The 26,509-nt window shown below is 41.6% G+C and overlaps 2 protein-coding genes across 2 annotated transcripts; both read left to right on the forward strand.

Annotated features, from left to right (window-relative positions):
* The first annotated feature begins 71 nt into the window (after positions 1 to 71).
* LOC134643756 (cholesterol 24-hydroxylase-like) lies at positions 72 to 9,242 on the forward strand. The gene is made up of 15 exons (XM_063496298.1): positions 72 to 466; positions 532 to 609; positions 700 to 781; positions 957 to 1,030; positions 3,175 to 3,261; positions 3,390 to 3,528; positions 3,621 to 3,731; positions 5,041 to 5,203; positions 5,588 to 5,653; positions 6,769 to 6,841; positions 6,925 to 7,009; positions 7,200 to 7,310; positions 7,482 to 7,570; positions 7,698 to 7,764; positions 7,852 to 9,242. The coding sequence occupies exons 1-15, from the start codon at positions 318 to 320 to the stop codon at positions 7,990 to 7,992; spliced, it is 1,515 nt and encodes a 504-aa protein (XP_063352368.1). The 5' UTR covers positions 72 to 317; the 3' UTR covers positions 7,993 to 9,242.
* A 6,158-nt stretch (positions 9,243 to 15,400) lies between these two features.
* On the forward strand, positions 15,401 to 25,620 carry LOC134643754 (cholesterol 24-hydroxylase-like). Its single transcript, XM_063496295.1, has 15 exons — positions 15,401 to 16,550; positions 16,621 to 16,698; positions 16,873 to 16,954; positions 18,720 to 18,793; positions 19,538 to 19,624; positions 19,804 to 19,942; positions 20,213 to 20,323; positions 20,415 to 20,577; positions 22,076 to 22,141; positions 22,676 to 22,748; positions 23,054 to 23,138; positions 24,007 to 24,117; positions 24,306 to 24,394; positions 24,522 to 24,588; positions 24,674 to 25,620. The coding sequence occupies exons 1-15, from the start codon at positions 16,402 to 16,404 to the stop codon at positions 24,824 to 24,826; spliced, it is 1,527 nt and encodes a 508-aa protein (XP_063352365.1). The 5' UTR covers positions 15,401 to 16,401; the 3' UTR covers positions 24,827 to 25,620.
* The last annotated feature ends 889 nt before the right edge of the window (positions 25,621 to 26,509 follow it).

A 26,509-nucleotide genomic window follows, 5' to 3' on the forward strand; every position in this document is an offset into this window, starting at 1 on the left:
AGCTGTGACATTCAGTGCGTCTCCGTGGGCTCTCTTCTTTGAAGTACGCTATGTCGAACTTCCGCCTGATTAGATCTGGCTGTGTGCGGTCGGTATTTGGAGCTGTTCCCTTGTTTTTCCTCCCAAAGGGTCGCCACAGCCACGGCGGATGGATCTCCCGTTAATGCGAGTTTAGAACGACGACACTGGGGTAAACCAGCTTGTGACCTCACTGAGGCTTGTTTGTGTCTCCCCTCGATCTTGAACCAGAGATCCTTCGCGGTGTTATAGAAAGGACAACCATCTTTGACGCAGACGTCTACGGGATATTTCTCAGGATGGCAGTTTTCAGCCTACTTCTGTCTTTGGCTGCTCAGACGCTTACATTTCTCTTCTTTCTGCTCGTCGTTGTGTTTCTCGGATACTGCTTGTATGTTAAACACATTCATATGAAATATGACCACATACCCGGCCCACCGAGGGACAGGTAGGTAAAGTTCTCGCCACTTTCGCTGACGCAGCTCGACGCTGACCATTTGATTTCTTCCCCAGTTTTCTCCTCGGACACTCAGCATCGCTTTTGAGGATAATGAAAAATGGCGGAAATATGCACCAGAAACTTCTGGAGTGGTAATTTGAACGCAAACGATGGTTGAGTGTAGGAGTGATTAATAAATAATGATAAAACGTATCATTTATACGATAGTATGTCTTTTACAGGGCGAATGAGTATGGGCCTGTCTACAAGATATATGCTCTGCATTACGCTGTAGTGTGTGTGTCCTGTCCTGAGGCAACAAAGGTAAACTGTGGCAACAGCATGAGAGTGTGTGAAAGGGCTTGGCACAAATCCTGCCCTCAACTTCAAAGTGTGAACTACTGACATTTTGGTTTCACTAAGCATAACTCCTGATAATATTCGTATCAAATCTTCTTTCTCTAAATTTTTTTTTCTGTCTTTCTGCTCCTGGCTTCAGCAAATATTGATGTCCCCAAAATACCCCAAAGATAAACTTGTTTATAAGAGACTCGCCAACCTGTTTGGTCAAAGGTAAGACTGCCTCATCAGTCGCTTTTTTGTAGCGATGCACCAGTTCTAAAAGGCTGTGCTGTTACTGGTATCGCTTTAACTTCGGTTACTGGCTGGAGTCGATCAACAAAGGCAGATATCAGCAGATACCAGTGTGATACTTTGCATTCATTTACCAGTATTTAGAGGTGGAAGTGAGCTTTGCAATACTGTTATTTGTTCAACACCTGGACTAAGATTAAGACTCGCAGGTATAATGCAGACCACCACTGTACTCAGTGTTGGGAAGGTTACTTTTGAAATGTATTCCACTACAGATTACACAATACATACCCCAAAATGTATTTTGTAATTACTTAATATATAAGTAATATACTTTGGATTACTTAATATATTATCATGCTTTTTTACAACTAATGAATGTCCTATTGCTGTGTGATTTATTACTATTACTGAAGGCTACTCTCCATACCAATACCGACTAGATTTTTAAATCTTAATATAAATGAGTAACAGTAGGTGGACATTAGGTAAGGCTGCACTTTTTGCAGCGATCTCGTATAGAAAACTATTCCGCGCCTATATAAAACAGGTCCGCGGCTCCGAACCGTAGTAAAGGGACCTCTGGCTAATACGTCGGGTTCCATGTCGGCTCGTAGCCGAAAAATAGCTTTACTTTGTTGTCTGAGTCAACTTTGCTAGCGAGAGACAGAGAGAGGCGTTGAAAGGCTGCTCCAATGGAACTTGGAGGAATTGTTTCGGAGGAAAACAGGAACACAGTGTACAGTCGAGTCTTAATAGCTTACTTACAACTGGGCTCGTCAGGCACTCTTCTTGGCTGCAGTGGTTATTATTACATGCTTCCAGCTCCCGTTTCTGCTCGGTGACAGCTCGTACTTTTCCACTCTCCTTTTTCTCCCTCCCTCGTGCTCACAGACACATAACGGGTATGGCAGTCCATTCTCCCTGCAGCACGGACTACACTGCCCATGAGGCTACATTCTTTAGAGCGATGCCTGTAACACTCTGCCTATTACCTTCATATTAAATCATTTAAAAAATATTTCTTCACGTCATTATGAGACGCGAAATTGAGACACGGGCATTTGAGCCTCTTAATGCGTGTTTGTTTGGGTTTCCACCGGCGTGGAATTACTAACAATAGAGAGGGCATAGCCTAACATATGAAACAGGAAAAGACCGCCGTGAAATCCCTTTATGTCAACAAAGTAACTGTATTCTAAATACCACCCTTATAAACGGTAACTGTAACGGAATACAGTTACTCATATTTTGTGTTTTAAATATGTAACGGTGGTACATGTATTCCGTTATTCCCCAACACTGACTGTACTGCAGAGATGGGAAACAATGACGTACTAATACTTTATCACATACTTAAGTAGCCTTTTTGGTATTTACTTAAGGTTTTACTTTTATGCCAACATTTTAACACAAATATCTCAACTTTTCACTCATTACATTTTCAAATCAGGCTCGTTACTTTGGCTTTAAAACATTTAAGAGGAGTTATTATTTCATGTTTTTGTGGGGATGCACCAATTCTGAAAGTCTGTGCTGATACTTAGAAATATTTTTGTTCGTGCAGAACTGAAAGTAGAATCTTGATGTTTGATGGTTTAGTAGGCTCAGCCTGAGCTTAAATAATCTCAGGAAAAAACAGTTTGGGCAGAAGAACTTAAGGGTCCCTCACTGTGGAGGCAGTCTGAGAAAGCTCGCTGAGTCCATCAGGATCGCGTCGTTCTGTCATGTATTCGCTGTATGGCAGGCAGGATGTGGATTCAGGAGACAGAACATAAACTCCAATCTAGCAAAAAAAAAAATCATAAAATCTCAAACAATAACTGGGCAGGAACGAGGAATCCAAACACCAGGAATTTTCTGGGAAACACAGAATAAGGTAACACACAACCATGAGGGAAGAGGGGCAATGGGGCAATGAACAGAGGGAGACAGAGATAATATATACTCACAGGATAATAAGAGAAGACACAACAGATGGCATGGACAGCTAAAAACTATAGGAGGACCAGATAGGAACATTTAGATTAGATGCAACCTGAATGCCAACAGTAAGCAAAACTAACAGTAACTAAAACTCAGAGGAATAAAATAAAGTATTTTCTCAATTGTCTTCTTTGAAGGCTCTTAGGCAATGGCCTGGTAACAGCACGGGATCATGAGCAGTGGTACAAACAGCGCCGGATAATGGACCCTGCGTTCAGCAGCCTGTGAGTTTCACAGTTATCACAAAAAGACAAAAGAGTTTGTTCAACCACTGATTTTTTTCCAAATGTATTTCTGTGGTAGTTTGTTGGCAGGTTCTGGCTCCTCCGTCTAAAGCTATCATTACTTCCAGGTATCTGAGAGGTCTGATGGGAACCTTCAATGAGAGGGCAGAGAAACTGATGGATAAACTTGCAGATGTTGCCGACAGTAAAACAGAAGCTAATATGCTCCAGCTTGTCAACTATGTTACCCTGGATGTTATTACTAAGGTTCTATATTACAGTCAGTTTTACAGCTTTTACAGCAGTCTTTATCCAAATAATATTTCCTCATGTTTGTGTTTTTCCTTGATAAACCTCAGGTTGCTTTCGGGGTGGACTTGGACCTGCTGAAGAACACTTCACAGTTCCCTAAAGCCATTGAGACATGTTTGAAAGGGATGGCTCACTACATTAGAGACAACTTTTTCGAGGTATTACTTCAGTGTTTTGTGATGAGAGAGATGAGATAGCCTTTATTTGTCAGTTGCAGTTGCCCACAACCAAGATGACAGACCTTGCCGACCGTACATACAATACACAAACATCACATTGGGGAGACAGGTCAGGCTAGGTAGCAAGGGAAAAAAAAAAACATCGAAATGTGTAACACAAAAGGATAATCCAGGAATGCACAGATATCAACACACCATAACACAATAAAACACAGACAAGCAACATGGGAGAGTATTCCAGTGTGTACAGCCGATCTGGGTCCGTTGCAATCTTCGATTGCGCCTCCAGCTGTTCCGGTGTCCACATTGGATGGGAGGTAAGCATGGGAGGAGGCGTTGGATTCGGGGGAGGGAGGGTGATAGTGAGGGCGTATCAGTATCAGTGTACATGTTTCGTGGGTGTGCATGTGTGTGTGTGTATCCCGTGTTCAGCTGAGAGAAAGTGTCGCCACGCCCGGTTAAGCAAAGGTCAACAGTCTCCAGTGGACCCAGGTGGCCTTGAATGAGGTACAAAGAGTTCTGACAACAATCCTGTTATCATAGGAAGAATTTGTTGTTCCAGTCAGCTTCGACCTTGGCAGGCCTTCAGCTGGCACCAGGGGGGCCACATGAGTGAAGATGGTGAATGTTTGGGTTTAGTGCGAACAACTGCATCCAATTTTTACAGTTGGTCTAATGTCCATTACTGGTCACCAATTATCTCAATTCCCGTTGTTCTTATCCAAGATCTTATCCATATTGCAGAGCCATGAGCTTCTCCAAGATCTTATCCATATTGCGTTCAAAACACAGTCTGAGTACTCACAGGCCTGCCAATCGTCTATCATGTTGGCCAGCCTTATGGGATTTTGAACAGCTGTAGCCGCTTCTTGTTCTTCAGCTCCAATCAGCCCGACCTCTGTTATCGTGGTTCCAAATTGGTAAATGTTGTTCAATGTCCTCCGTCGAGAGTGTCGCCAGACACACGACGCAACCGACCATCGAGTATCCGACAGCAAACGTCTCCGCAGGACAATCGGGCTCTCCCAAGCCTAGCAGGTTGTCAATTCCATTACGGGACCAGTTGATCAAATCCATAATTCTTTAGGTTTTAGAGAACAAGACCGAGAAAGTCTTTGAGGGTTAGAGTTAGACGAGACTAGACAAACACATAGAAGCATCAGTAGGGAAGATAAGGGAGGGAGAGGGGGAAAGAGGCATCCGCCTCCTCCGAGAGCCAAAGAAGAAGAAAGTATGTACTGCAAGTCTTGTTGCATGGAATGTTAACTTCTTCAATCTGCCATTCCAGTTTAATCCAAAGAACAGAGGATACATTAATGAGGTGAGGGAAGCGTGCCGCCTGCTGCGCAAAACTGGATCTCAGTGGATCGCTGAGAGAAAGGCCGCCATTGAAAACGGTGACGAGGTCCCCAAGGACATCCTGACACAAATCATCAAAACTGCCAACCAAGGTTGAAGTCCCTACATTTCACATTTGAATAGACTCAGTAAGCCGTGAGCATTGATTTTAAATTGCTGTGAATAGTACACACAAGAGTAAACAAATACACTGAGTTTTTAGTTGTGGCGAGTGGAGTGTTCTTTGTTGTGGTCTGCATGCTGATGCTGAAGAAGCAACATCATGCCGATGACACCAGCAAACTAAATAAACTGATCAGGAAGGCTGGCTCTGTGATTCGCTTGAAAATGGACACTTTGGAAGCTTTGCAGAATATAAATAGATGACTGATAGAGACGTTAACACAGAAGACATTGTAACATCTGACATGTAACAAATGAAAAAAAGAGAAAGAAGCCAAGTATTAATTTATGTGTCAATTTTCTTATTGTTTCAGAGGAAATCATGACTGAAGAAGATGAGGAGTTTATGCTGGACAATTTCGTGACATTCTTCATTGCCGGTGAGTCTCTGTTATTTCATGTCTCCAGCAGCCTGTGATACTGAATTGGATAAGTGGTTAACAAAGTAGATGGGTAGTTGGATGGATTTGTGAAATGTTACAAAATAAGTTGGAGGTTGTGCTTCCTCTCACACTGCAAGGCTTAACTGCCACAGCATATTCGTCCACATATGAAGCCCCCTTCATCAAAGACTGTTTTAAATCCAAACAGATACAAAGTCCTGGTGTTTTTACCTCTTTTGAGTCCCAGCTCCTAACTTTAAGCTGACTGGTCTCTCTGCAGTGATAGCACAATGTGACACTGAAATTGGATGAGCTGTTGAGAAAATAGATAGATGAAAACAAAATCCAAAATAAGTTGTGGGTTCTTTTTGCCACACCACAAGCATAAAGTGTGTTAAAAGGTCAATATTTCAAAAAGGAAACAAAAAAAGTTCCCCTTGCCAGGAACCCAGCAAAGTCACTATTTTCAATTTAAACATTTATACAGTTATATTTACTGTCAAGTGTAATAACATAGTTAATCACCTGTTTAACTCACATAGACATAAACTACAGACCAGATGATCTGTGTATTATTATACACTGTATATAAAAGTGAAACCCATACAAAAGTGTCCTAAACCTGCATTCTTTCAAATTGTCTGTTTGTTTAAACGTGTATGTGAAATTTCCTGCTGCTTCTTTGCTCTTTGACCTTAACTTATTACTAAGGTCAAAATAAACATAATGACAATATTGTTTTGTAATTTTTCATTTTGTAAATTATGGTCCCGATTAGCATACACAAAGAATCTAAATAATGGCTTGCTGCTCTTATGTGAGTGTGCAGTGTTCTTGGGTTCACCGTCAGATCTGTCTTTTGATTGTGACGTCTGGTTTCAAAACTGCTAAGCAATGGAGGAAATGCTAAACTTGAAACTTGAAAAACAGCGTTGTTTTTATATAGTGTATGTTGTAACATTTTATTGAGTTTCATGTCAACTGATTATTTTATGATCCACTCTTTTGGTGTAGAAAGAAGAAAAGATTAAGAGTACAATTATTTAAGTGATTGTACGTTCATATTAAGGTGGTAATAGAGATTCAATTTTAAAACATTTGTGCTATTTCAGGCCAAGAAACAACAGCCAATCAGCTGGCTTTTTGCATCATGGAACTTGGAAGACATCCTGATATACTGGAGAAGTAAAAAGTCAAAATATAGCAGACATCAGTTTCCATTAGAACAAGTGAACTTTGGTTTCTTATGGAGTTTTCTCATTTCTCAGAGTGAAGAAAGAAGTGGACGATGTTATTGGGATGAAACGTGAAATAAGCTACGATGACCTGGGCAAGTTGGTCTACCTGTCACAGGTACATGTGACTATTTGAAAATGGTGGTAATGTTTTTAGTGTGATTTGTAATCTCATGTTCACCCATGGATTCAAAATTAGTCAACTAAGAACGAAAAACGGCATCAACAGTGAACTTAGTCTCTCAGTCTTTTTTTTTTTTTTTTTTTACAAAACAAGATGCACCATAAACGTTGTGATCTTCCCCCAGGTGCTAAAAGAGACTTTGAGAATTTATCCCGTAACTCCGGCCACATCTCGTGATATTGCTGAAGACATGGTCATTGATGGTGTCCACATACCTGGAGGGTTTGTTGCTGTAGTGAGTCATAGATTTTTTTTGTGTGTGTTTCTAGCTTCAAAGCAGAAAATAAACTTCTGTTTTATATAATCATAAAGATCAGTGGCATCAATTAGTTAAACAAAACAAAACAAAACTTACAAGACAGTTACCTGGAATCAAGATGAATAAATAAACTGTTCTGATGTCTAGTTCAGCTCCTATACATGCGGGAGACTGGAGAGATTCTTCAAGGATCCACTGAGATTTGATCCAGACAGATTTCACCCAGATGCTCCCAAGTAAGGAACACACTGTGTCACCATGCTGACATGTTTTAGTCTAATGTTTGTACACCAGTTATTATCTCAGACTAAATCAGTTAAATGGTTCACAGTAACTGAGGCTGTCTCTTGTCTGTTCAACAAGGCCTTATTACTGCTACTACCCCTTTGCCCTCGGTCCTCGCTCGTGTCTGGGAAAGAACTTTGCTCAGGTGAGGATGACAGTATAAGTCAACATGAAGACCCACTCACCTTTACACACACAGACTCATCTCTGTGGGCGCTGTTGTGATTTTTAGATGGAGGCTAAAGTGGTGATGGCCAAACTGCTCCAGAGGTTTGACTTCACTCTTGTCTCGGGACAGACCTTTGACATCCTGGATGCTGGAATGCTCAGACCTAAGAGTGGAGTAATTTGCTCTTTCGCTCACAGGGAATAAAAAGAATAAATGGCCATAAAGCACCAATACATTAGAAGAAGTCATAGTAGTCTATAGAGTAAAATTGGGCTTTTATTCATATCTAAAACTGTCACTTAAAAAAGAAGAAGAAAACCTTGTAATGAAAACAATAATGGTATGATTTAAATAGCATATTCATATGAAGTTATGTCATGTTTTTTATTTATTACAATAATGAATATAAAACTACTTGTTGGCCAACAGGGAGTCTGTAGAAACTGTGCTACTGTTGGCTGAAGACAAAGGAAGAGGAAAAGGGGAAGGCATGTTTGGAGGCAGAGAGAGAGAGAAGGTAGGAGTGTGGAGGTGAGAGTAGGAACTTAAAATGTAGGGACTATGACTGGTAGAGGTGGTGTGACAGAAGAGGATCCGAGGGATGGAATGAGGTGGAGGCAGATGATCTGGAAACTACTAAAGGAAGCAGGAAAAAGAAGAGGAAGAAATCCTTTCTGATGCAACATCAAAAGGAGTCATGTGTCTGTGCGAATGACCAGATCTTTTGCTTATTAGGCAAATGTGTTAACTACTACACTTCAGAGCCACCCATTACAATAGTGAATATATAGAAACATTTTTGAGGGGCGCTGGTCTCTAGGGTGATGCCATATTTTTAGTTTATATTATATAGTTGCTTTTTCATAGCCATTTGTAACAACGGGGTGGCTGTAGCTCAGGTGGCAGAGCAGGTCCGCCACTAACCAGAAGATTGGTGGTTCAATCCCAGGCTGCTCCAGGCTGCATGCCAAATGTCCTTGGGCAAGATACTAACTATGTTTGCCTACTGGTGGTGGTCAGAGGGCCCGGTGGCGCCAGTGTCCGGCAGCCTCGCCTCTGTCAGTGCGCCCCAGGGCAGCTGTGGCTGCAATGTAGCTTCCCATCACCAGTGTGTGAATGACTGAATGTAGTGTGAAGCGCTTTGGGGTCCTTAGGGACTAAGTAAAGCGCTATACAAATGCAGGCCATTTTAACCCTTTTGGGTTATAGCACCACTAGGGGGGGTTGCCCTAATATTGTAATAGCTGTGGGAGTCTCCTAGTGGGTGTGTGTTGTTAGCGGCAGCAATTCCATGCTGCTCATGTTCTTTTCTCTCAAAAAGAAACCTTACTGTTGTGACAAGCTGGCGCCGGCGATACCAATCTCCGCGCATGTATGCACGGACGAGTACAGCCGTGGAGACCTGGCTTACAAGGTGTAATGTTGCTGACAGCAAATAAAGGTCTGTTATTGGATTTAACTGACTGGCTTCGGGTTATTCGGCTAACACCTACACACCACACGCTCGCTGGACCTGCTAGCCGGTCCTTCCTCGCCAGACTGCTGTTACAAAGTGGCGCCCGAACATTGTTCTCTGGATCTTCATCGTCATCCGGACCGACAGACGGTGGGCTCAGATATTTTTCCCGTGTTTTTCAACGATTGACACTTCGGCTGAGGTGGCGTGTTTTTTTTCCCTCTTCGTCAGGCCAGGCCGATAGGACGCCGTGAAGGAGCTGACTCCCCGCGATTTCAACGATCGATGGCTCGGAAGAGCACCAAGCCATCGCTTGACACGCTCGCCTTCTGAAGGAGAGTACTCTGTGAGTAACTGTACGGTCCGTCGGACCACCAACGCAGTGCTATTGGACCGTTACGACATCGGCGGCGCTAAAGCTAATGCTAAAGCTACAGTGACTTTGACTCAGTATTCATTCAGTTCAATTCAATTCAATTCAATTTTATTTATATAGCGCCAAATCACAACAAAAGTCGCCTCAAGGCGCTTTATATTGTACAGTAGATAGCACAATATTAAATACAGAGAAAAACCCAACAATCATATCATATGACCCCCTATAAGCAAGCACTTTGGCGACAGTGGGAAGGAAAAACTCCCTTTTAACAGGAAGAAACCTCCGGCAGAACCAGGCTCAGGGAGGGGCGGCCATCTGCTGCGACCGGTTGGGGTGAAAGAAGGAAAACAGGATAAAGACATGCTGTGGAAGAGAGACAGAGATTAATAACAGATATGATTCGATGCAGAGAGGTCTATTAACACATAGTGAGTGAGAAGGTGACTGGAAAGGAAAAACTCGATGCATCATGGGAATCCCCGGCAGCCTACGTCTATTGCAGCATAACTAAGGGAGGATTCAGGGTCACCTGGTCCAGCCCTAACTATATGCTTTAGCAAAAAGGAAAGTTTTAAGCCTAATCTTGAAAGTAGAGATAGTGTCTGTCTCCCGAATCCAAACTGGAAGCTGGTTCCACAGAAGAGGGGCCTGAAAACTGAAGGCTCTGCCTCCCATTCTACTTTTAAATACCCTAGGGACAACAAGTAGGCCTGCAGAGCGAGAGCGAAGTGCTCTAATAGGGTGATATGGTACTACAAGGTCATTAAGATAAGATGGGGCCTGATTATTTAAGACCTTGCAAGTGAGGAGCAGGATTTTGAATTCAATTCTGGATTTAACAGGAAGCCAATGAAGGGAAGCCAAAACAGGAGAAATATGCTCTCTCTTCCTAGTCCCTGTCAGTACTCTTGCTGCAGCATTTTGGATTAGCTGAAGACTTTTCAGCGAGTTTTTAGGACATCCTGATAATAAAGAATTACAGTAGTCCAGCCTGGAAGTAATGAAGGCATGAACTAGTTTTTCAGCATCACTCTGAGACAGGATATTTCTAATTTTAGAGATGTTGCGCAAATGGAAGAAAGCAGTCTTACATATTTGTTTAATATGTGCCTTGAAGGACATGTCCTGGTCAAAAATGACTCCAAGGTTCCTCACAGCATTACTGGAGGCCAAGGTAATGCCATCCAGAGTAAGAATCTGGTTAGATACCATATTTCTAAGATTTTCAGGGCCGAGTACAATAACCTCAGTTTGATCTGAATTAAGAAGCAGAAAGTTAGCGGCCATCCAGGTCTTTATGTCTTTAAGACATTCCTGCAGTTTAACTAATTGGTGTGTGTTACCTGGCTTCATGGATAGATAGAGCTGCGTATCATCTGCATAGCAGTGAAAATTTATGCTATGTCTTCTAATGATGCTGCCTAGGGGAAGCATGTATAATGTAAATAGAATTGGTCCTAGCACTGAACCCTGTGGAACACCATAATAGACCTTAGTGTGTGAAGAGGACTCTTCATTTACTTGAACAGATTGGAGTCTATTAGATAGATATGATACAAACCACTGCAGCACAGTACCTGTAATACCTACAGCATGTTCCAATCGCTCGAATAGGATATTATGGTCGACAGTATCGAACGCTGCACTGAGGTCTAGCAGGACAAGCACAGAGATGAGTCCACTGTCAGAGGCCATAAGAAGATCATTTGTAACCTTCACTAAAGCTGTTTCTGTGCTGTGATGAGCTCTGAAACCTGACTGAAACTCTTCAAATAAGCCATTCCTCTGCAGATGATCTGTTAGCTGTTTGACAACTACTCTTTCAAGGATTTTTGATATGAAAGGAAGGTTGGAGATTGGCCTATAATTAGCTAAGACAGCTGGGTCTAGAGATTGCTTTTTAAGTAAGGGTTTAACTACAGCCACCTTGAAGGCCTGTGGTACATAGCCAATTATTAGAGATAGGTTGATTATATTTAAGATTGAAGAATTAATTAATGGCAGGACTTCTTTAAGCAGTGTTGTAGGAATGTGGTCTAAAAGACACGTTGATGGTTTGGAGGAAGTAATTACTGAAGTTAACTCAGAAAGATCGATTGGAGAAAAAGAGTCTAACTTAACATCAATGGTACTAAAAGTAGCTGTAGATAATATTACATCTGTGGGATGATTATTGGTAATTTTTTCTCTAATGATAAAAATTTTATTTCTGAAGAAGTTCATGAAGTCATTACTAGTTAACGTTAAAGGGATGGTTGGCTCAGTAGAGCTCTGACTGTTTGTCAGCCTGGCTACAGTGCTGAAGAGAAACCTGGGGTTGTTCTTATTTTCTTCAATCAGTGACGAATAGTAAGATGTTCTGGCTTTGCGGAGGGCTTTCTTATAAAGCAGCAAACTATTTCTCCAGGCTAAATGATGATCCTCTAAATTTGTGACACGCCATTTCCTTTCCAGCTTACGAGTTATCTGCTTTAGGCTACGTGTTTGAGAATTATACCACGGAGTCAGGGACTTCGGATTTGAGGCCTTAGTTTTCACTGGAGCTACAGTATCCAGAGTCGTACGTAGTGAGGAGGTAAAATTATTAACAAGATAATCGACCTCTGTTGGAGTAGCGTTCAGATAGCTGCCCTGCTCTATGTTGGTACAGGGCATTGAAGATGATAACAGTGGGTGGATTATATTCTTAAACTTAGTTACAGCACTTTCAGAAAGACATCTACTTTGATAAAGTCTACTCTCCATTGCTGTGTAATCAGTCATTGTAAATGTAAATGTTATCAGGAAATGATCAGACAGCAGAGGGTTTTCAGGAAACACTGTTAAATGTTCAGTTTCTATGCCATATGTTAAAACAAGATCTAGAGTGTGATTAAAGTGGTGGGTGGGTTCTTTTACATTTTGAGAGAAGCCAATTGAGTCTAATAACAGATTAAATGCAATGTTGAGGCTGTCATTTTTAGCATCTACATGGATGTTAAAATCACCCACAATAATTATTTTATCAGAGCTGAGCACTAAATCAGATAAAAAGTCTGAGAAATCAGAGAGAAACTCTGTGTAAGGCCCAGGTGGACGATAGATGATAACAAGTAAGACTGGTTTCTGAGTTTTACAGCTGGGTTGGACAAGGCTAAGCATCAGGCTTTCAAATGAATTAAAAGTCTGTCTTGGTCTTTCGTTAATTAATAGACTGGTGTGAAAAATTGCTGCCACACCGCCCCCTCGGCCTGTGCTTCGAGGTTTCTGGTAGTTAGAATGACTCGGGGGTGTTGATTCATTCAAACTAACATAATCATCCTGCTGCAACCAGGTTTCTGTAAGGCAGAGTAAATCGATTTGTTGATCAATTGTTAAGTCATGTACTAACAGAGACTTGGAGGAGAGAGACCTAATATTTAATAATCCACATTTCACTGTTTTACTCTTTGGTTCAGATGTGGATACTGTATTGTTCTTTCTTTTTGATTTTTTATGTTTAAGTTTTTTATTGCTGGTTTTTGGTTTGTTTTTTGTCTTTTTGGGAGCTGACACAGTCTCAATGGAGATGGGTTTTTGGGGGGGTAGCAGGAGGAGAGAAGCTGCAGAGAGGCGTGTAAGACTGCAACTCTGCTTCCTGGTCCCAACTCTGGATAGTCATATTTTGGGGGGTTTAATAAATTGGTCCATATTTCTAGAAATGAGAGCTGCTCCATCCAAAGTGGGATGGATGCGGCTAAACATGTCACTCCTGGTCTGATTGGGGAGGGGACCAGAGAAAACTACAGAGTCCGACATTGTTTTGGCAAAGTTACACACCGATTCAATATTGATTTTAGTGACCTCCGATTGGCGTAACCGGGTGTCATTACTGCCGACGTGAATTATGATTTTACTGTATTTACGTTTACCCTTAGCCAGCAGTTTTAAATGTCCTTCAATGTCGCCTGCTCTGGCCCCTGGAAGACAATTGACTATGGTTGCCGGTGTCTCTAGCTTCACATGTCTGAGAACAGAATCACCAATTACCAGAGTTTGACCCCCGGCGGGTGTGTCGCTGAGTGGGCAAAAAAACGGTTAGACACATGAACAGGTTGGTGGTGTACCTGGGGCTTCTGTTTAAGACTATGCTTCCTCCTCACCGTCACCCAACCGCCCTCGTTCCCCAGCTGCTTGGGGTCTGCCGGGGGAGAGCTAGCGGGGCCTACGCTATCGTCGGCTGCACCAGCTACAGGGGCCTGGCTAGCTACGGGTGAATGAAGGGTGCGAAGCCGAGTCTCCAATTCAGTAATCCTGGCCTCCAGAGCTGCAAATATGCTACATTTGTTACAGGTATCATTACTGCTAAAGGAGGCCGAGGAGTAACTAAACATCTGACACAATGAGCAGGAAAGTGCAACAGGGACAGGTGAAGTAGCCATGGTGCTAACGAGTCGGCTACGAGCTAAGCTAAGCTAGCGAAACAGTACAGAGACAGTGAGTGAATACTTTGGCTATAAATTAGGTAGTGAGCACACAGAAAGGGTGATTCAGATGAAGCACGTTAAGATTATACTATGAAAAAGGGATGTATCAAAAGATTTCAATTAAATTGCTAAGCAGAAAAGCTACTCAGAAACACCACTGTGTTTGAGCAGGAACAGGAAGTGATACTCTACCACAAAGCGAGCGAAACACCAAGTGACAGCGCCACCCACAGACAGCGGGATTCAGAGGGACGTGTTGTCTTGTGTGAAACACTGAAGCATCAGAGTGTGCACGGACGCTCTCTGACTGATATTAACGCTTCGGTGCTGTGTGTGAACGCTCTTTTCACTTCGCCATAACTTTTGTGGGAGAGAGTAGTTTCCACACTTTTAAAATGGCGTCCCATGCAGACACGGGGAGTGAGGAAGATGGCTGCGACCCGGATGCTGAAGCGCCCGGCCTGACAAAGTACATCATCCCTCACTCTACACCTCTTGACCTCAACCTTGAAGTGGAAAACTTGGAAGGAGAGGTCGAGAAGCCACGAGATTGCTTACAGGATTCGCTGGAGCTACAAAAGAGCCTGCTGGAGTGTTTGGATCATGGAGCTACAGGAGACCCGGGAGAGCAGCCATCTCCCCAATAAACCCCGCCGGTGCCCCTTAATGACCGCTGGTTGGACGGGTACCAGGTGGACTAGCCGTTATCATACGGACAAACTTGAGGTTGACTGAGGGTTGGTTTCATGCAAGATGTATGTAATGTGATTGTTCTGTTCATAAGGGATGGTTACTTGTTCTGTTCCACTGAACTCTTGTCATCGCGGCCCGTGAGAGGCTTTTAGTTTGGTTTTCTGTTGTACTGATTTGAGCGACCAGTTGTGTTGTATGTTTGACTGTTTCCCTTGTCTATGACCATCTCTGGAAGATGAATAGGCAGTAATACTGCATGTTCTGTATTGTTTGCTTCAAGCACTAATTTTGTTTATTGACTGTACCAATGCTGTAAGGTAAGGGTGTCTAACAATTCCTCCACAACCTGCTTACTACCTAAAGTAGCTATGTATAGTGAAAGGGGGTAGCAGGAGGAGGGTCACCTGGGTCCGGCTGAGGACAGCCTTCTAATTGCCGGGGGGGGGGGTGATGTAACAACCCTTTTGGGTTATAGCACCACTAGGGGGGGTTGCCCTAATATTGTAATAGCTGTGGGAGTCTCCTGACTCAGTAAATATCTGAGCCCACCGTCTGTCGGTCCGGATGACGATGAAGATCCAGAGAACAATGTTCGGGCGCCACTTTGTAACAGCAGTCTGGCGAGGAAGGAGAGGCTAGCAGGTCCAGCGAGCGTGTGGTGTGTAGGTGTTAGCCGAATAACCCGAAGTGGGTGTGTGTTGTTAGCGGCAGCCATTCCATGCTGCTCATGTTCTTTTCTCTCAAAAAGAAACCTTACTGTTGTGACAAGCTGGCGCCGGCGATACCAATCTCCGCGCATGTATGCATGGACGAGTACAGCCGTGGAGACCTGGCTTACAAGGTGTAATGTTGCTGACAGCAAATAAAGGTCTGTTATTGGATTTAACTGACTGGCTTCGGGTTATTCGGCTAACCCCCACACCACACGCTCGCTGGACCTGCTAGCCGCTCCTTCCTCGCCAGACTGCTGTTACACATTGAACCACAGAAGCTTTAGTGTCTGTAACACTAATTTAAGCACAGGTTTTATGTAAATGAAAATAAAACTGAAACTTTAATGTTTGTCAGTGTGATTTTATTTGTGTTTGCGGAGTAGTGATTACTTATGTACCCAACTTGCTCTTTTAATGCAGTTACCAACAGTGTACACATGGGGGCGCTGAGCTCCTGCACAGAAATTTGACTTTTAAAGCAGAGGCAGCACAACAACAGCTGCAAAACATGATCAAGACTATCGATTAAAATGTTATCCAATAAAACATCAGTTTTATTAAATGATTCAAAATCACAGATCTAAAACAAACAATATACCTACAATATTGATCGATTTCCCCGCGCGCAGTCGATCTAGAGCTTGATTGATTCCTCCATTAAAACTCGTGTTCTCACTAAAAAGTCCAGCAGCACGCATTAAAAACGGGCACCTACCATAATAAATTATCCAAACACAACGGCAAAAGTCTCACACCGAACTATATACCCACTCGCACCAGAGTCTGGAACTTCCCACAGAAGAACACTGACCTCCCCCCACACACCCACTACCTCTTAAAGCTCCTGGGCCAATCACACGGCAGAAGGCAGCAAACTGTCACTTGTTACACACCTTTAACACGGACGTCTCCGGGACATTTTCCAGGATGGCACTTTCCAGCCTGCTTCTGAGCCTGGCTGCTCGGGCGCTTACGTTTCTCTTCTTTCTGCTCGTCATTGCGTTTCTTGGCTACTGCTTGTACATTAAATACATTCATATGAAGTATGACCACATCCCCGGGCCGCCGAGGGACAGGTAGGAAAAGTCGTCGGCTGAAGCAGTTATGCGGACATTACTTGAGAGTAACTCGCTGTTTCCTCCTCAGTTTTTTCTTTGGACACTTACCAACGATGTTGAAGGCGATGAAAAGTGACGGAATTATACACGACAAATTTCTGGAGTGGTAAGTTTAGCGCAAACAATATTTTTATGAAGAAAAAGGGGTTAGGGGGTTAATTTCTGCCTATACAACAAATACATTACAGTTCTTACTGTACTCTTTGTATTACAGTGCTTACAGAATCTCGTTATTAATATCATGCGCCTTTAAAAGGTTTAATTAAGATGTCACCTGCAGGGCCGAGAAGTATGGACCTGTTTACAGGATAAATGTGCTTCACTACGTTTCACTGTGTACGTACTGTCCAGAGGCCACCAAGGTAAACACTTGTTACTTGACTCTTTTCACATCAGTACACTGGTGTCATTAATAAAGGGTCTATTTCTGTAAATCTGTGAATTATTGTGATTAACAGTACCTGTGTATCTCTGCTGTTTCAGTTTAAAATGACTACAGTGCAAAAAGCCTGTTGTGTTTCCAAACCTGTTTTATTTCCAAAATATTGGAAAAGGTAGTTCTAAAACAACTTCAGGCCTTTTTAGATGCAAATGGTATTAATGAAAAGTTTCAGTCTGGTTTTAAACCTCGCCACAGCACAGAGACAGCCTTACTTAGAGTTTTTAATGATCTTCTTTTAACTGTTGACTCTGGCTATTCCGTGGTTTTAATTTTACTTGACTTGACAGCTGCTTTTGACACGGTTAACCACAACATTCTTCTATCAAGATTGGAACATGTTGTTGGTCTCAAAGGTACAGTTTTAACTTGGTTTAAATCCTACCTCTCAGAGAGGTCGTTCTCTGTTGCTATGGGGCAACACTCCTCGGCTTCTGCCCCTATTTATTGTGGTGTGCCTCAAGGGTCCGTGCTCGGTCCTGCTCTTTTCTCTTTGTACATGTTGACGTTGGGATTAATTTTTAGAAAATACAACATCTCCTTTCACTGTTATGCTGATGATATCCAGATTTATTCACCTTTGAAATCCGATGTGTCTGCTTCTTTGCAACCTCTGTTCAACTGTTTGCATGAAGTTAAAATTTGGTTATCACATAATTTTCTTACATTGAACGAGAATAAGACCGAAATCATAGTCTTTGGTAGTCAGACTCCGCTAGACCAGTTAGCTGATGTCCTAGGCCCTCTCGCTAGCCATCTCTCACTCACTGTAAGAAACCTTGGAGTGTTCCTGGATGGCTCTTTTAAACTTGAGAAACAGGTCTCCACTGTGGTAAAAAACAGCTTGTGCCAGTTGCGTCAGATATCTAAAGCAAAGCCATTCCTTCCTTTAAAGGACCTTGAAAAGCTTATCCACGCATTTATCACATCCAGATTGGACTACTGTAACTCCCTCTATTCGGGCCTCCAACACTCTTCTCTTTACCGGCTTTAGTTAATTCAAAATGCAGCTGCGCGTCTTTTAACAGGTACGAGAATCTATGAACTCCAATTTTAGCCAAATTACATTGGCTCCCTGTTAAATATCGCATAGATTTTAAAATTCTTTTGTTCACTTTTAAAATTCTAAATAATTAAGCGCCCAGCTATCTTTCTGAACTACTCCACTTATACAATCCCAACAGAGCACTTAGATCGTCCAATCACAGGCTCCTAGCACAACCTAGGTCTCGAATGAAGTCGAGAGGTGACCGGGCCTTTGCAACCGTGGCACCTAGACTCTGGAATAACCTCCCTGTTCATATTTGTACTGCCGAGTCTATCCAGTCTTTTAAATCACGTCTTAAAACTTATCTTTTTACTTTGGCTTTTGATTCTAACTAGTTGGCTGTTCTAGCTTGTTGTGTTGTTACCTATTGTTTGTTGTCCTGTTTTATTGTTTGTTTTAATTGTCTCATGCTTTTACTGACTGTGAAGCACTATGGTCAACACTGTTGTTTTAATATGTGCTATATAAATAAATTTTGATTTGATTTGATTTGTGTGTGAAAGTGCACCCATGAATCCTGTTGGCAGAGGTCCCTGCTAATAAACAGTGCCAGCTACTGGCCTTTTTGGGACTTGTTCACATTTAAAGCCCTCTTCTTGTTCTTTGTCAAACTTTAGTGTCATTTTGTTTCTGGTTTCAGGAAATCCTGATGTCCCCAAAGTACCCCAAAAAGAAGTCTACCTATAAAAGACTCTTCTACCTGTTTGGTCAAAGGTGATGTATCACATTATCTGATTCGTTGAGTTGTATAACTGTGCTCAGACTTACATTCAGTCATCATGGGCATGAATGTCATGGTAATTTTGGGCTTTAATTATTTCTTTGAGCTTTTCTTTTTCCAGGGTGGAATGATTGTACAGCATACCTCTCTGCCGACTTAAAAAAAAAAATAAGAATTGAGTGCACAAGTTAGTATTTATTTAGGGTTAGGATATATAGGATATATACATCCACTCATAAATGCTTTAATAGTTGGTGGTGAAGTTTCTACGGTGTACAAGAAAGTTAATTCTGTTCATCTGGACGTAGTGTTTTCAGCTGGAGTGGGAGTGTATGTAGATATTTGAAGATGTTTGTATAATTTTGACCCTCTGTGAAATAAATTTACACTTGTGAAGTCAGTTATATCCTGTACAATCTTCCACCCCAGAGAAAAAAACGTTCAAAGAAATCATTAAAACATGATCTTAACATTCATGCCCCTGATAAATATATGTAAACATCTGACCACAAGTAGTTTGTATTTATGTATCCAAACATTATTGTTCAAACTAAATGCAACTAAGCAGTAACTTAACATGCTGTGTAGCTATGCTAGCAAAAATTTAACTATGATAATAATAAAACCTGCTTTGTGACAGTGTAATGTGTTGAACTCCTGACTTTTACAGAGTGAAAATTATTTGTGTTGCAATCATATTTTGCTATTTTTAATTAATTTTCTCAATATATTTTCAGGTTCTTTGGAAATGGGCTGGTAACAGCACGGGATCATGAGCAGTGGTACAAACAGCGACGTATCATGAACCCTGCGTTCAGCAGCCTGTGAGTTTCACAGTTATCACAAAAAGACACAACAGTCTGTGTGATTAACCACTCATCCAGGGTTGGAAACATTTCACTTTTTCTTCTGTGCAATATTATCCTTTAATGAATTTCTGTGATAGTTTGTTGGGATGTCCTGAATGTGCTGCTTTTCTGTCTAAAGCTATCATTACTTCCAGGTATCTGAGAGGTCTAATGGGAACCTTTAATGAGAGGGCAGAGAAACTGATGGATAAACTTGCAGAGCTTGCTGACAGTAAAACAGAAGCTAATATGCTCCATCTTGTCAACTGTGTCACCCTGGATGTTATTAGTAAGGTATCATAATCAGTTTTACAGATGCAACGTATTTTTTGTTTGTTTGTTTTTTTGTTTTTGTTTTTTCTTTCTTTCATAATTCTGATGAAGGCACAAGCTTTTATGTTTGTTTTAATTTACTGTTAAAAAGTTTCTAAGCATGCAACATGTTTGTTTGTTTTTTCTTAATTCTGATGAAGGCACAAGCTTTTATTTTTTAATTTATTTTTATCCAGTTTCTGAGCATGTTGTAAGTGTGAGTGCAGGTCCATCCATGTCTTGATATTTCAGGTTGCCTTTGGGGTGGACATGGACCTCATGAAGAATAGTTCACCTTTCCCTAAAGCCATTGAGACATGTCTGAAAGGAATGATTACCTACCTTAGAGACAGATTTTTTCAGGTATTACTTCAGCGTTTGTTGTTATGCAGTATGTCTGCCAGGAACATTGTTGTCAGAATGACATGCTAAACCCTTCAGTCTGCCATTCCAGTACAATCCAAAGAACAGACGATACGTCAATGAGGTGAGGGAAGCGTGCCGCCTGCTCCGTACAACTGGAGCCAAGTGGATCAGTGAGAGAAAGACCGCCATGCAAAACGGTGACGAGGTCCCCAAAGACATCCTGACACAAATCATCAAAACTGCAAGCCAAGGTTGGAGTCCCCAAATTTCACATTAGACTAGACTAGAGCAATATTTTATTCTCTTTGTGATGAGACAAAGTGAATAAAACAAAAATGTGACCCACAGTTTTTGATGCCTTCTCAGCACAGCCCTCACACATTTAGCCTCCAAGAACACCAGGTTCGCAGTTTGTTTAGAAGAGTAAATCAGAGGAAAGCTGCTGGCCCTGACGGAATAACTGGTAGAGTCCTCAAAGCCTGCGCTGTCTAGTTGGCTCCTGTGTTCACCAGACTATTCAACCTCTCCCTGTCACATGCCACTGTCCCTCACTGCCTGAAATCAGCAACAATAGTCCCAGTCCCCAGTTCCACCGCCATCAGTAGCCTCAGCGACTACAGACCCATCGCACTGACTCCAGTGGTTGCAAAGTGCTTCGAGAAGCTGGTCCTAAAGCACATAAAGGACTGCCTCCCACCCAGCTTCGACCCCCATCAGTTTGCCTATAAAGCAAACAAGTCCACCAATGATGCAATTTCCACCACCCTCCACTCCGCTCTGCATCACCTGGAGAGTCCTGGGACATCAGTAAGGATGCTCTTCATTGACTTCAGCTCGGCCTTCAATACCATCATCCCAGACAATCTTATAGCCAAGCTGGTAAACTTGCACAGGTAAACAGGCTGCAGACTGTTTACCTGTCTTTCTGCCGAGTCACAATTCAGAGTGTGCTGGTGCACACCATCCCTGTGTGGTACGCTGGTTGCACAAGAGCTGACAAGAAGAGACTACAGAGGGTCATCAGAAGGTGATCGGCTGTCCACTCTCCTCCCTGGACTTAATTGCCAGCTCAAGATGTCTCTCCAGAGCCAGAGCAATTATAAAAGACCACCTCCATCCTAACCTCTTCAACAACCTGCCCTCTGGAAAAAGGTTCAGATCCATCACGTGCAAAACCAATGGACTAAAAAACAGCTTCTTTCTGTGGGCTGTCAGATCTCTTAATGGAAACTAAGAGTGTGAACAGACGTCTCCCATACAACCACTCTGACGCTGCTATTGATCAACCATGTTGCTGCCATCCCATGTGCAATAGTCTTTCCTTGTCTTTCTCAGTTTTTCCTTGTTCCGTGTAACATTTTTGGCCCATGTGCAATATTTTGGTCTCAGTGGAATTACCATGACCATAGCCCTTCCACCATTTTATTTATTTATTTATTTATTATATAACTGCCCTTGAATACAGCCCCACAGTGTTTCTGTTTCAATGTTTCTACACATACACCATGTGTATAGTTTACTCACATATATGTATACATATATATTGCCTTTTTATTTTTTCCTCATTGTATATTGTTTTCTTTACTTTTGCACCTTTGTGGTCCAGCTACCCAATTTTGCTGTGCAAGAAACAACACAATGACAAAAAAAAGCTCTAAGTCTAAGTATGGTGCATGTGGTTTGTAAGTAATGGTGGAAACCAGGAGAAGTTAAATATCAGTGTATCTGTCCATTCTCTTCTCATTTCAGAGGAAAACATGACTGAAGAAGATGAAGAATTTATGCTGGACAATTTTATGACATTCTTCATTGCAGGTGAGTCTCTGTTGTTTCAGCTTTGATGTGTGAAATGCAGCTGGAAGCTTCTTTGTAGCGTCAGACGAAGCTCACTGCACTGAAGAGTTTTACACAGTATGGCCACTGGTGTCTGTGTGAATTTGTATCCTGCTGCTGTGTGCTGCAGTTTAATGTTAATGGTAGAGCATCCTGATATATGCTTATCCAGAGGGGCTGCATAATATCTCCACACACACTGTCACCCATCTCTAGTTCCTGTGTTACTGACTGTTTGTCTCAAATGCAAAAAATACATATTTATTACTCTTTTCAAACTTTGTGTGACCGGGACGATAACATTTGCAAATGAGTAAAATAGCAACCAAGAAAAAGAAACATATGATCTGTTTTTGTTACATAATGATATTATTGGTTTTAAGTTAACTAGGCTTTTAAGACTCAAAGAGTTGTGATGTAGAAATTAGGATTACAACCTCTTGAGTGAGAGTTGCATGGCTGTTTCCTTTTGAGGTAATATTCTGACGCATTATTGACAAACTGGTAACATTTTAGGCCAAGAAACAACAGCCAATCAACTGGCTTTTTGCATCATGGAGCTTGGAAGACATCCTGAAATACTGGAGAAGTAAGAAGTCAAACAGAAAATTTTCTATATTTTTGCATGAATATAACCTGAAACATCAGCTGATAGGACCTTGTAGGTTCAACCAGTAAAGAGGACTTAAACAAAAGTCTGTGAGATCTTCAGAAATCTTCTTGCCGTGACACACTTGTTGTACAGTCAGTCTGATAGATCCTAGTTCTAGTTCAGTGTGTCCCTCAGATCTGATTGTCAACCCGTTGTGTGAAAACAACTCCTTCTAATTTGAGCCATCCAAATATTAAACATAAAAATTTTTTGGTTTTCTAAATTGTATTTTTATTTCTTAGAGCGAAGAAAGAGGTCGATGATGTCATTGGGATGAAATGTGACATAAGCTATGACAACTTAGGAGAGCTGGTCTACCTGTCACAGGTACATGCGGTACATTTATTTCTTTATTTATTCTAATAACTTTTTTGTGCATTTGTGTCTGCCAGAGTCTAAGTGATTATTAAGGTTGCTTAGTTGTGTCAATAAAAAATTGTTACCGGTGCGCTGAAACTCATGCATCAGTGTCATGTCAAAATCTTTTCCTTATGGGGGTGAAAGGACACATTTTTATGTTCCTGCATGCGGTGGTGGTTTTTGATATGGGCGACATGGGCAGTTGCCCAGGGCAGCATCGTGGTGGTGGTGGCATCATGGCATCGGCAAAAAAGTTGCTCGGACCCACGCTGAGCCGACATCATGCCAGCACATTTTGGGGATTGCATGGGCACCGATCAGTTTTCTATTGCCCATTTGCTGCTTGCCACACAGGGAGGAGAGGGGTGGCGTCACGGGGGATTCTCTGGCTGGCTAGAGCTAATAACCAGCTCGCAAAATAAAACAAAATAAAAACAAACCAACAAACTAGGGCTGTATCCTGAAACAAGATAACATTCATTAGCAGGGATTGGGAAAACTTCTGTTTACCTTTGTTAGCCACTTGGCTATGATAGTAAACAGTAGACACTGATGTGGCTTATTGAATCTTTTGGACTGTGTTCAGTATAATATTAATTATCCATTAATTGGAACAGGTGCATTGTTGATTTGTCTGCTATTCTCAATGTATGATGAATTATAATGGCTGTTTGTTAGCCATTTGCACACGCTCACTCTCTCAATATAAAATATTTATCTGGTTAATTTCAGTATGGTTCCGACAACAGTTTTCACAATAACGTATATTAATGTACAATCCTTAATGTGTGTGTGTCGGGGGCGGGGTTACCCTCTCATTGTAACCTTCCTTCAGGTGCTGAAAGAGACTCTGAGAATTTACCCCACAGCTCCGGGCACATCTCGTGATGTTGCTGAAGACATGGTGATTGATGGTATCCACATACCTGGAGGATTCAGTGTTTTTGTGAGTTACTTTTCTTTTTAGCATGTTTCAAACTCTAAAAGAGAAACTGAGTTTCAGGTTTATATGTTTAAAAGAAATTGGCACCAAATATATTATCAAAACAGGTCAACTGTTATTCAACTATTTCAAACAATTGCTAACAAAAACACTTATGAATAAAATGTGAAATTAAATCTTTTCATATTTAGTTCAGCTCCTATGTGAGTGGGAGAATGGAGAGATTCTTCAAGGATCCACTGAGATTTGATCCAGACAGATTTCACCCAGATGCTCCCAAGTAAGGAACACACTGTGTCACCATGCTGACTTTATTATGTTTAATGTTTGCACACACTTTATTATCTCAGAGAAGATGAGTGAAATGGTTCACAGTAACTGAGGCTGTCTCTTGTCTGTTCAACAAGGCCTTATTACTGCTACTACCCCTTTGCCCTCGGTCCTCGCTCGTGTCTGGGACAGAACTTTGCTCAGGTGATGATGACAGTGTGAGTCAACATTGACCCACTCACCTATAAACACACTGACTCATCTCTGTGGGCGCTGTTGTGTTTTTTAGATGGAGGCTAAAGTGGTGATGGCCAAACTGCTCCAGAGGTTTGACTTCACTCTTGTCCCGGGACAGACCTTTGACATCGGGGATGCTGGCACACTCAGACCAAAGAGTGGAGTGTTGTGCACTTTGAGACACAGGGACTACAAAAATAAATGATCTTAAAGTACTTTACATAAAAAGTGGTCTATTTTTGGTCCCTGAGATATATTAATATAGGGAAAAAGAAAGTACAGCTTCAACAGTATGTCTCAGTTTTTCTACATGATTAAGAAATTCTTCTTTAGTAACTGAAATCAGCACAACTCTTTGAGTCTAAATTGTAGAAATAAATGTGTAAAAAGATCATTGTCAAGAACAGAATGGATTTTCTCTTCTTTTTTTAAATTTTGTTTTACTGAGGACTTGTTTGTTGTTATTTTTGTTGCTGTTTTTGTTTTTACAATAACAAAACCCCTGAAATTTCTATAGTAGATGTTGAAAAATAGGAACTTTTCTGTCATTAAATTGTTTACTTACTACTGAATTTCATTGCCGTAATATTAATGGCCATGGGCCAATTTGGCCCCCGGGCCTCATGTTTGACACCTCTGGTTTTAAAGGGTAAAACTGATTGATTTGATTTCTATTCCTGTCTAAAACTTGTGATTTAAAAAAATTGAATTTAAAGAAAAAATTGTATCATGTATGAACTATAGTGTAAATTCATATGAAATGAATGTAATTATTCTTATGTCTTCATTACAATAATATATATGGTAACATTGTGGGGAGTGCTGGGTATAATAACATTTGCACTTAGCATTTAATCTTGCACAAAATCATCACATAGTTTGATGTAGTGACTTTTTTTAAATAAGCAGTGAGCCAAGGAACCTTTTGTGCCTGCATAGCATTTAAGATTTTCTTAAAAGTGCTGCATGTTATGAAAATGAAAATAAATTTTGAGATCCCACAGAATTTGTGAGTTTAAGTCTGTGTACTTCCAAGATGCTGTGCCATCCTGCTACAAATCACATCATCCCAGTGCCAAAGAAACCCTCCGTCACCTGCTTAACCCTGGAGAACCCATGGGGTCAAATTTGACCCCATGGGTTCTCCAGGGTTAAGTGACTATATCCTTGACATGATGACACGATTGTTGCACAAAGTTTGGTATAAATCACATTAAGTACGTGGAGAATACAACAGCCGTGGGTCTGATCCAGGACAGCGATGACAGCTAGTGCAGGCAGATGGTGGAGCTTTTCACAGTGTGGATCAGCAACAACAACTTTCTCCTGAATGTGGATAAAACCAAGGAACTGGTGACTGACTACAGCAAGAAACGGCCCTCGTTCAGACTGCTCTACATCAACAACACCGCAGCAGAGAGCATGGAGCACATGAACTTCCTGGGAGTTGATGTGATGTACGGTCTGTCCCTGCACACTACCTCACTGATCAAGAAAGGCTGAAAAGGTCACATCTGAGTCCAGATGTTCTCACCACCTCCTAAAGAGGCACCGCTGAGAGTGTGCTGACATATCTCTAGCATGAGAACGAGGACAAGTGGAGTCACCCTGCCATCTATTTAGGGCCTGAACAAACAACGCTGCAAAAAACCCTTATCAGGGACACCTCACACCCCGACCACGGTCTGTTCTCGCTCCTGCTTTCAGGCAGACAGTAACGTAGTAACCTCTAGTTTCAAAGCAGCTAAGCAATGGAAAAACAGCAGCGTCTTTTATATATAGTTTATGTTGGAACTGCTTTCACTTAATTTTTCAATCAAAAGATTTGTGTTGATATTAAGAATACAACTGCTTAAGTGAGTTGGTTCAATTTAAGGTGGTATTCTGA

Source organism: Pelmatolapia mariae, linkage group LG15, assembly GCF_036321145.2.
Source record: "Pelmatolapia mariae isolate MD_Pm_ZW linkage group LG15, Pm_UMD_F_2, whole genome shotgun sequence".
NCBI lineage: Eukaryota > Metazoa > Chordata > Actinopteri > Cichliformes > Cichlidae > Pelmatolapia > Pelmatolapia mariae.